Source organism: Barbus barbus (genome assembly GCF_936440315.1).
Source record: "Barbus barbus genome assembly, chromosome: 16".
In the NCBI taxonomy this organism is placed as follows: Eukaryota; Metazoa; Chordata; class Actinopteri; order Cypriniformes; family Cyprinidae; genus Barbus; species Barbus barbus.
The window spans coordinates 29365328-29376792 of record NC_136744.1 but is presented as its reverse complement, the minus strand read 5'-3'; the positions used below and the strand labels follow the sequence as shown (position 1 = coordinate 29376792).

General features: G+C 37.0%; 1 protein-coding gene across 2 annotated transcripts in view; it reads left to right on the top strand.

Moving 5' to 3' along the window:
- Positions 1–3033: 3033 nt before the first annotated feature.
- Positions 3034–11465, top strand: part of LOC306882337 (disrupted in schizophrenia 1 protein-like) — a 51131-nt gene continuing 42699 nt past the window's right edge. Inside the window, exons 1-2 of one of the 2 annotated variants that reach the window (XM_079436889.1) lie at positions 3034–3549; positions 11112–11465. The exon at positions 11112–11465 is cut by the window's right edge and continues 482 nt beyond it. In XM_079436889.1, the coding sequence (XP_079293015.1) occupies positions 3462–3549; positions 11112–11465 (442 nt within the window). In that variant the 5' untranslated portion in view covers positions 3034–3461. Of the gene's footprint in view, positions 3550–7466; positions 7741–11111 lie in introns of those variants that run through there. The other variant, XM_079436890.1, reaches the window with a different exon arrangement.

Sequence of the window (11465 nt, the reverse complement as noted above, 5' to 3'; positions counted from 1 at the left end):
GGGTTAATATTATTTGTGAAGATACATAATGTGAACATAAAAACGTAAAACTTAGTTGAAGTGCCATTACAAGAGCGATCACGAGTTCTTTGCCTGAGCAGGTAACCATAGCAACAGAACACAGTTCGAGCATCGAAATGGAATGCAAATGGTGTTCTGTTGCTATGGTTACCTCAGCCGAGGAGCACTTGTTCATTCCAACGTTTGGCTTTCTTACAGTGTGTAGCCTATTTATTATATACTGAGCGAGCGCTACGTAATACGTCGAAATTTAAAATCGGCGTGCTCTTCGGCTGAGGTAACCATGGCAACACCGCTCGATCGTAATGAAACGCATATAGCTAGTCTATATAGCCTACTGTATATATACCGGTGCATCTCAATAAATTAGAATGTCATGGAAAAGTTCATTTATTTCAGTAATTCAACTCAAATTGTGAAACTCGTGTATTCAATGCACACAGACTGAAGTAGTTTAAGTCTTTGGTTTTTTTAATTGTGATGATTTAGGCTCACATTTAACCAAAACCCACCAATTCACTATGTCAACAAATGACAAAACTTCATAAGACCAATAAAAAACAGTTTTAGTTAATTGTTCTGGAAAGTATGTTCATTTATTGTATATGTACTCAATAATATATATATATATATGCATGCGCCCCTGCTATGAGTGGGCATAAATGAATAAGATAATTTATTTTAAAAAAATCATACAGTTTTTTTGCATAGTTGATCACTTGTAATATTCTCAGTCTTTACTGTATTCTCTCTAAACACCGTTTCAAACAACTCCCCTATGAGAGCTCGAGATTTTGCGTGAAGTTGTACAATACTGACACATAGTGACTAATTCAAGCCACTGCAGGGCACGACTACAAGCATTCACTTCTGAAAGGAATTTACTTCCATAGTAGGGAAAGAAATACTATGGAAGTCAATGGGGACCGTCAACTGTTTGATTACCAGCATTTTTCAACATATCTTCTTCTACGTCAGGAGGGTGAGTAAATGATGACAATTTTCATTTTGGGGTGAACTATTCCTTTAAAGATCAATCATGCAGGTATTCAGATATTATGGGTCAATATAAGAAATGTGTTCAGGTCTCAAGCCAGGATGATGTTTGGAAGAAAATAAACTCTTGAGCTGGAATATAGATAATGTAAATATAAAACCGTTGTCATGAACCATGTTATTTCATAGTTTTGATTACTTTAATATTACTATAAAATGTGAAGAAGTCAGAAAAAGTCAGAAAGAAAAAGACTTTTGACTAGTAGCCTGGTGTTCTTTGACTTTCAAGTGTCAGCAAAAGTTAAAGTATCAAATACCTCATAATCGTATTCTGGAATATGTCAGATATTCACTTACATTGACAACAAAAGAACTGTAATTTACTGGTTCAGCTGTTCACACTGGGTCCTAAAGTCACGAGATCAGATGTTAATTTGATTTAGCTGCTTCAGTAAGAGACTTTGATTCTGACGCTCTGGGTGGTTTAGCTCAATTAAACCATTATGAGATACACACAGGCCTCGAATGAGACTTTCCACTGTAGAGCACAACACAAAGAGCAGCTCTGTTCGTCCGCTCACTGCTGCTTCCTGCGACTGAACGAGACAAAGACACACAACAGGAACACATTCAAGCAGTGATTGCATTTGGCAAATGGATCAGGTGTCTGATTATTGAAGACAGTTTATTATTCCAGTTTATACTTCACGATAACAGAATGAAAATTTCTCAGTTTAACGTTTATATAAATTATACATTACATTTATTAAGAGCACAGGCAAAACCAACCAACTTCAACCCAGACATCTGTTAAACCCAACCAGAAGTGCTAAAATCGGCTTTGAAGCTTAAAATATGATGACAAACATAAAAACCCAGATAAAAGGAAATGTTCTCAGAACTTTGGTAAGTGTTCTCACTCTAAAAAATGCCCAGCGCTGGGTAACATATGGACAAACCCAGAGATTGGGTTGCTTTAACCCAGCGGTTGGGTTACTGTCAGAAGGCTGGGTTAAACATTTAACCCAACTGTTGGTGGAAAACAACCCAATCACTGAGTTTATTCATATTTTACCCAGTGCTGGGTTGTATTTAACTCAGCATTTTTTTAGAGCGTGGCAACATTCTTCTACACTGTAAAAAAAAAAAAAAAGAAAAGTTGAGCCAACTTAAAATTTTAAGGCAACCAGCTTCAGCAGATTTTTGAGTTCTGCCTTAAAGCCTTTTTACAGTGTAGTAGCATTAATAGAACATTCGTTCAAAGTTATCTGGTCTTTACATTAATTTATACATTATTTATGGAACATTGAAACATTGTACAGAAGTTTGACCTTCATCTAGAGAACATTCAAATGTAACATTCCCATAATGTTCGCAAAAAAATAATAAAATGAAATGTTACCCAAACATCGTGTCCTACACGTCATTAACATTCACATAACCAGAGAAATGTTTTGTAAGCATTTTGAACATTCTGGAATAATGCTTTCATAAAGGGCCTATATTTTGTTCTGGGAATAGGCTATAGCCTTTTGAGATATATTTTTACTATTGTCGCTGAAAAAAATGTTTTATTAAGCAACTTTATAATATTTTTGTATCATGTTTTTCTTAAATTGGTTTACAAATTAATATTATTATTATTAATATAGTATCTGTATCTGTGTGTTTCAATTGCTGCAGGATGTGTCTTTTTTACTTTTCTTAATTATTTTAGCTCAATGTCTTTGATTGGCTGGTGTTTTGGTGGATAAATGAAGTCAGTTCTCTTCATGTTCACATATGGGTGTCCTAGCAAAGCAACCACAGGTGCATTTCAGATTTCATTTTCAACACTTCAGCTTAATCATTTCAAACCTAAGAAACTTCTGTTTTGTGAAATGTTTTGTTTGTGCATCTTTACAATAAATGGCACTTGGTTTGATATTTTGGCTTGACTTTCAGACACTTTAAGATAAGTGGGATAAGTGTCCAAGTCCGTGGTGCAGTGGATGAAGTTGATGGGAGTTTTGCTTTGGTGTGAATCAGAGTCAAATTCCAGCAGACGTCACAGAAACTCCTCTCGACACATAACGGGACAAAGTGCGTGTGATCCGGCTCTCGTCTGCTTTCTGACAACCCTGTGCTGTGGCTTCATTTCCCAGAGGATAACGGAAATAAAACTAAGATCTTAGAAATATTTTCTCTGAAATAAACAGCGCAAGCGCGAGCTTTCTTCGGGTTTTCCGACATTGTTTCCCTCTCACAGGAAACTCGCCCTTCTCGTCGCAGAGTTGGATCTGTTTTATTCAAACGTCGATTAAGATCATATCTGACAACCCAGCTATCTGCGGACTGTTAAGTGGAAAGTGGAAACTAACAATGCATATTTCTGAAGGAAAGTGAACGGCGTTCGGTGCATCGGAGAACTATATTTGAGTGGATTTAGGGGGTTTTAAACAGTCATGATGTTCGCAGGAATGATCAGGGTGGAAAACAACTCAAAATCTGCCACCGACTCCACGTGTCACCGGTGCACTGCTGTGAGGACAGGTAAGAGAATATCATCACTTATCACTGCATGGTTGGTCTGTTGATAGATTTTAGTGCTGTCATAAATTGAAACACTAGCAATGAATTATCAAGATACCACGGTATTACTGTGTTTTATTGGACATGATAAGTACTGTTTATTGACGGTTGTACCATGGTATTCTTTAAAGTTGCTTAGCTTGTGAATACCATAGTAGTCTATTCCTTGATGTAGCTTGGCATTGCATGAAAATAGTTTAGTATACGTTACTGTAAAAATGACTTTTCGAAGTTTATTGGAGTAAGTTTTTCAAGAAAATACTAATTGCAATTATGTGTGAAATTTACTTGCAATTTCTGAGAGAAAATGGCTTGAAAGCCTTTTTTAGTATGGCCTGGTTTCACAGACAGGGTTTAGACTAAGCCAGGATTAGGCCATAGTTCAATTAGGACATTTCAGTAATTTTTATAAACATGCTTAAAAAAAACATTAATGGGGTGCACCTTGAGACAAAACAAAGGCACTGATATATTTTAAGATCAGTCAGTGCAAGTTTATTTTTAGGACTAGGTTTAAGCCTTGTCTGTGAAACCGGGGGTATATTTGCTAAAAAGTCATCTAATTTCATGTTTGTACCATATACCCTAATAAATTGAGACTCTAACAAAAAAGTAGGCCTGTTAAAGGTATCATGATGTTACTATGTTATATTGGACATGATATGATGTAAGTACCATGGTATTCTTTACAATAGCATTAAGTAGCATGTGAATACCATGGTAAATATGGTAGTCATTAAGCACCATTGTGTATATCAATGTCCTATGATAATGTTACCTTGTTTTTGTCCAAATTATTGCTGTTTGATTAAGTACCATGTATTCAAAATCCCATGCTGTCATCATCACTCTGCCACCACAGTATTTTTTTTATTTCTAATGTGTAATATGATCTTTGGGAATGCAGTACTTTCCTTTTTCCTTTCGCTGCAATCTCTTCCCACATCAAAGCTCAGCAAACAGTGTCAGAATACATGAGGACGGAGCATCTGGTGGTTTAGCGGTTTAATTATTTTTAGACATCCATCAGAAGGTTAGATAAGTTTTCACTGAGTTTAACCAACCTTTCCAGTCATAACAGCCCTTTGCAATTCAGATCTGGCTTTCAGACATAATATTGTTGGTGCCCACAGGCAAGGCAGCTCATGGAGAAACGTGAAACTTGATGTGGAGAGTAACTCCAGCAAACATTGAGATTTAGTCCAGAAATTCTGCCTTGTCACAATCTATCTATATGTAGTAAAATACTTACAGGACAGCTTTGCAAGCGTTTATTAGCAGTTGGCATGCAGCTAATTGGCATGGCAGAGATTAGGGAAGACAGGCATCATGATTAGTCAGTATGAAGCTACTTAGATGGGTGCATCTGTGTTGTCAATCTGTCACTATTCTGTTTTTACATCCATGATTCAGGTGTTAAGGCCAGTTTGAGCATCTTTATCTGTTTTTCAATGTGGAACGGCATCTAGTGCATGAAAGAGTTTTAAAGAAAAGTTAATCCAGAAATGAAAATACTGTCATTATTTATTTACTCACCCTCGCCTTGTTCCAAACGTGTATGTCTTTCCTTGTTGTGAAACACAGAATGAGATATTTATCAGAAGTTCACGCTTTTCCATATTTTGAAAGCAAAAAAGGTCTAATTCTTGCTGAAAATGTTGTTTGACATCATTTATGTAAAACATATGGGTTTGGGACAACATGAGGGTGAGTGATGACAGAATTGTCCTTTTTGGGAGAACTATTTCTATTACAATGTGTTATTATGATTTTTTTTTTTAAGTTTCATGGTTCTTGTTTTCTTTTGTCATCAGATTTGTTGATGTTCAAAGCTGTTTATGTTCAAACAGTTGGTTTAGAGTGTGTGTGTGTCAAGTGATTTTCAGCTGTTTGTGTCTTCTGTGAACGAACAGGAAGTGCGTCGAGACTTTTGCCAGAACTTCAGCAGAAGTGCAGCTGCTAAATTTAAGTACGGAGGGTTTCTTTTGTCAAATTCCCCTGTGCACGAGTCCTTAAAGTAGACCAGAAAATGATCCTGATCTTTGAGAAGTGGATGATTCATTAGTAGAGCTGTCAATTTAAGTTTTTAATTTGGTATAATTTATTAACATACAGATTTATGCTTCAATCTCTATCTGTCTGTTTGTCTTTTGTTTATCATCTGTCTGTCTGTCTGTCTATCGTTCTACAGGGGTGCAAACTTGTCAGCTTTCGGCAAAATTTACCGTTTTCACCTTGAAATAGGTCATTCACGTGAAGTTGTAATCGTAGTCTGCGAGTCACCTGTGTCCCGTCACCTGTAGGGTTTTTCCCCTGTTGGCAAAGGAATGGACCCGCCCTACTCTGCCTCTGATTGGCTTACCTTAATGTTCCTTCCCTCATTCAACCAATCTCACTCCTGAAGCCTAACTTTTAGACGCTGCAGGCAACTGTCCATAGTTCAGATGGAATGCATTTGTATCTGCTGTAAATTATGGTGTTCCAGTTTAAATGGTGATTACCGCGCGTTGTTTTGCGTGAGGCTGCTGTTACGATAGCTATGAAGATTGTAAGTTATGTTATCACTCCATTAGTTCCCTACCCTTTGCAAAAATGCTCCTCAGTCTCGACCTTAACATTTGTCTCACATATCAGTAAGCTATTACTCTGACATGAAGTCGATTTGAGAACGGTTCGACCTACAAGTAAAGCATACCGTTCAATGTATAGTAATATTAGTATCACTCAGCTCAAGTGAAGGCAGCGCTAAGCCATAGCTAGGTGTCAGCCTGTAACAGCCGGTTTCAAGACGGAGAAACACCTCACGTTTAGCCCGTCAGCTGCTTCAAAGATTCGAGTGCTGAAATGAAGACTTACAGTGGTTTATTTCCCCTGACTAAGCTCATGTAATATCTTGACAACAATCCTTGTTGGTTGTAGACCGTAGTTGTCTCTCAAACATCTTTTAATCATATAAAGGGGTTTATCCTTGAATGGTGCACTGCAAAAAATATATCTAAAAATTCTTAAATCAAGAAGCATTTTCTAGACTAGTAAAAATTATTGTCTTGTTTTCAGAAACAAATTAGTCTAAATTGAGTTTTTCCTTAAAACAAGCAAAATAATCTGCAAATGGGGTAAGAAAAATAATCTTATTTCAAACCGATAACAAGATTATTTTGACTTGCCTTATTTTTTTCAGAAAAAAAAAAATATTTGATTTAAGAATTATTAGATATTTGGACTGGAAACAAGACAAAACATGTAAGAAAAGCATTTTTTGCAGTGTGTAATATTTTCTCCCTATAAAGCAGTTTGAGTGTGAAATTATTATTAATTAAAGCTGTGAATTAACTTGTTTGGGGAGTTTAGTTTGTCACTTTTTTCACTCCTGACGAGTTTGCATCCCTGCTTCTGTCTGTCATTCTATCGTAATTTTAATTGCTGTTTTCAGTTAACTTATTTTTATATTTTCAGTTTTCATTTTAATTTCAGTTTAGTTTTTAGTCATTTTGTTATGTGCTCTAGTCATTTTTAGTAGTATTTGTGTTTTACAATTACATTTTACATTTATTCATTTAGCAGACACTTTTATCCAAAGCGACTAACAGTTGGGGACTTACAATATAAACAAAAATAGATTTCTAAATAGTTTTATTTTTATTTCAGTTAGGAATTTTAGAACTGCAACTTTCAGATATTTAAGTTGCAACATTTCTAATTTTTGTTTAGTTTAAGTTTTTTTTAATCTAATATTTTTTTATTTTGGTGAACACACACGTTTTGGCTTTAGTTAACAGTAAAACACTGCTGTGAACATCATATTTTGGTGCTTGTGGGCACACAGAGAGCTGAGCTTGGTCTCACCCTTGACTTGACTGTGTGTGTTAAAAAGGAAGGAGGAAAAGACTTGCACAAAATGACCATCGGACTCTCACTTCCTCAAACGCTGCAGTCACTGGACGAGTCACACTATACATGCATGAGTAAGTGTGGTGAATCGGCTCAAATGGTGAAACCTTTCTGAAATTGGCGTTTTCTCTTCAAACGTTCCCTTTTCCTCTTCATGATCTCCTCCACATACCATCGTGTGTGTGAAACGCTCATGAGCAGCCAATGGGAGGCCAAGTAAAGCAGAAGTGTGTTTGGAGAGGGCCTCTCTAATCGACTAAGGTAAACACATGCTTCTCTCACTGGAAAACCGTGGCTTTTCAATGCATGTCAATATTGATTGAAGCTTGTGTGGTATTTCTGTTAGTGGTTGAACTGTTTATCAATAATTAGTGGTGTTTGTGAAGTCAAACATCTATTTCTCTTGCACATACTAGGTGTTTTCATATACTTTGAGGATGTGATTAAACCTGTTAGTGTTACAGACATAAATGATTTCTCAAATCAAGTGTGTTGTTGAGAAAAGCACCAATTTCACCTGTTGGACACAAAAAATCCCACAAATGCACAATAAAGGAGGAATTGAATTCAGACAGAACTGAGCTGAATATTGACACGTTCTGTAGAGCTGCTTTACAGCTGAATTAGCTTCATAATTAATTAATTGTGCAACAATAGCACTGATATTTTCCTTTTCAGTAATGTGAAGCTGTTTTGAAGCAATCTGTATTATACTGTATAAAGTGCTTTAAAAACGAAATGTGACGGTGGATGAAAAGCTAATAATTAACTCACAACAATATAAAATATAAATTAAATACAAAAACACTAACTAAAACATCAAAAAACCATGCATACTCAATGGTTTAAAGGACAATTAATATTTAGTAATATCTATTTAACTGGACTGACATGATCGGATGAGAACAAAAGTTGAACTGAATTGTGTTGAATGACAAACTTTGCATCTACAATATATAACATCTACAATGTTATTGATCTGAATTGAATCAACATTGACACGTTCACACTTGTTTTCTGTAGAGCTGCTTTATAGCACAGATTGAATTGTTCATAATCAAATTTAGTGACTTTAAATATGACTTACAAAAAAAGTAATGTCTATATTAGCATCAGAGATCTGTAAGCATGCGTGTTAAATTTAATTATTGAAATATTAACTTCAATTTGCAATTTTATGTAAAAGGCGTCGGGTAGCAAAGGTTTGGCTCGACTACTCAAAAGCTCTTCAGAGGATGTGTGTCTCGCTCAAGCAGCTCTTCCTCTCTCTAGAAAACATTCTTTAGCAGTGACTTCATCTGCTCTTCATTAGCTCCGTGTAAATTATGGTCAAAGATTGCAATGCCAGGATAAAAAAAGAGATTCTTTAGCATCATTTTTCTTGTCTTCCATATTTAAGACCTATTTTGAGGGAAAGCTATTTGACACTGTAGAAATCAGTGATATAAATGTCAGGTTTTGGCTCAGTGAGGGTCTAGTCTGTTCTCTCGGGTCTCACAGTCGTGTGAATGGACTTTCTGTTATTTCTCACATGTGAGTGAGTTTTTGTGTTTTTGCTTGAAAGATCTGAACTGCAGCTGTTCTCTCTCTGCATTCGCTGCAGTGAGGGATTGTGGGAAATGCGTTTAAAGAGCCAATCACGGCTGCAGACAAAGAGACCGTTTGAGAGTTTTTCCACTGATCCCTCCCTTTCCCTCAGAACAACAGACCAATGTGTTTTGTGGACTATAAGGATGTGGAGGTTTTGGTTTCAGACTTGTTTTGGGGTTCATCATTTTGCGATGGGTTGTCATCTATGCATTTAAACTCATTTTGGCTCATTTTACTCACCCAGAGGAAAGATTTATTGCTCAGATGTTGATTTTATAGTTTGGTAAGGTTGATCTCAATAAAGTATCAAATTTGTCACAATCTTGTTTAATTTACTATAAAACAACTCTGTAGGCTTCCTGCAAACAATACTTATTTTAATGTGTTTAATATTTGTATTTAATATGAATTTTAAAGTGAAGCATTTGTCATTTTCATTTAATTTAACTTAACATACTAAAATAACTGAAACTGAAATAAAGGGAAGTGGTGTGTGGCCAAGTGTGGTGACCCATACTCAGAATTAGTGCTCTGCATTTAACCCATCCAAGTGTACACTCAGTAGCATTTAACCCATCCAAGTGTACACTCAGTAGCATTTAACCCATCCAAGTGTACACTCAGTAGCATTTAACCCATCCAAGTGTACACTCAGTAGCATTTAACCCATCCAAGTGTACACTCAGTAGCATTTAACCCATCCAAGTGTACACTCAGTAGCATTTAACCCATCCAAGTGTACACTCAGTAGCATTTAACCCATCCAAGTGTACACACAGTAGCATTTAACCCATCCAAGTGTACACTCAGTAGCATTTAACCCATCCAAGTGTACACACAGTAGCATTTAACCCATCCAAGTGTACACACAGTAGCATTTAACCCATCCAAGTGTACACACGGTAGCATTTAACCCATCCAAGTGTACACTCGGTAGCATTTAACCCATCCAAGTGTACACTCGGTAGCATTTAACCCATCCAAGTGTACACTCGGTAGCATTTAACCCATCCAAGTGTACACACGGTAGCATTTAACCCATCCAAGTGTACACTCGGTAGCATTTAACCCATCCAAGTGTACACACAGTAGCATTTAACCCATCCAAGTGTACACACAGTAGCATTTAACCCATCCAAGTGTACACTCAGTAGCATTTAACCCATCCAAGTGTACACTCAGTAGCATTTAACCCATCCAAGTGTACATTCAGTAGCATTTAACCCATCCAAGTGTACACTCAGTAGCATTTAACCCATCCAAGTGTACACTCAGTAGCATTTAACCCATCCAAGTGTACACTCAGTAGCATTTAACCCATCCAAGTGTACACACAGTAGTGTACACTCAGTAGTGAACACACACCTGGAGCAGTGAGCAGCTATTGCTCTATCAGTGCAGTTGGGGGTTTGGTGCCTTGCTCAAGGGTCTCACCTCAGTCGTGGTATTGAGGGAGGAGAGAGTGCTGGTTATTCACTCCCCCCACCTACAATCCCTGCCGGACCTGAGACTCGAACCCACAACCTTCGGGTTACAAGTCCAACTCTCTATCCATTAGGCCACGAGTATTAATAAACTGTAGTGGTATCTCAATTATGCTAAATGATACTGGTTCATATTGCTTATATAAAATATAATCTCTCTTCCTCTCTATATTTGTGTGTGTGTGTGTGTGTGTGTATATATATATATATATATATATATGTATATATGAAATAGAGAGAAAATGTAAACAAATATAAATAATGACCGTTATTAAAATGTCAATTTTTTCATAATTAAATTGTATCTTTACACTGTTATTAAATCTTATTGAATAGTTTTTACTGTGCATTTCCTAAAGTGCCCATCAGTTTTAATTTCTCAACAGCTGTATTGCATTTGACACACTGATCACAGGGAGATTTCACAGCTGAAACACATGACGGCAGCTGTCATGGCTCATTATTTGTTTACAGATATGCCATTGTGAGAGTTTACATGTCGGATGTCCAGTTATAATCACGACTTAAGACGTTTAATCAATAATCTGTTCTCAACAGGTGGTGTGAGTCCGACGGCGGCAGCGGGAAGCCATCGCAGGAGGAGCTTCAGACGGCCGGGATACATGCGCTCAGAGCCGCTTAACCAGTCATGTGACTCTGAACGAGAACAGTCACAAAGCGTTTCTGGCTCGTCCACTAATGAGAACACTCAAAAGAGCGCTTCCAAATTACCCAGCAGCCCCAGTGAGCAATGGCTTAAGGAGGTTTTCGAGAGAGACGACGGCCGGGATTCTTCCGAAACTCACCGTTTGTGCGACGCTGAGGAAAATTCCCCAATGCCATCGTGCAGCGTTTTTAATTCCAGCTTCAGTTTCATTCAGCAGTCGCTGGAAACTAGTGATCTATTAGATG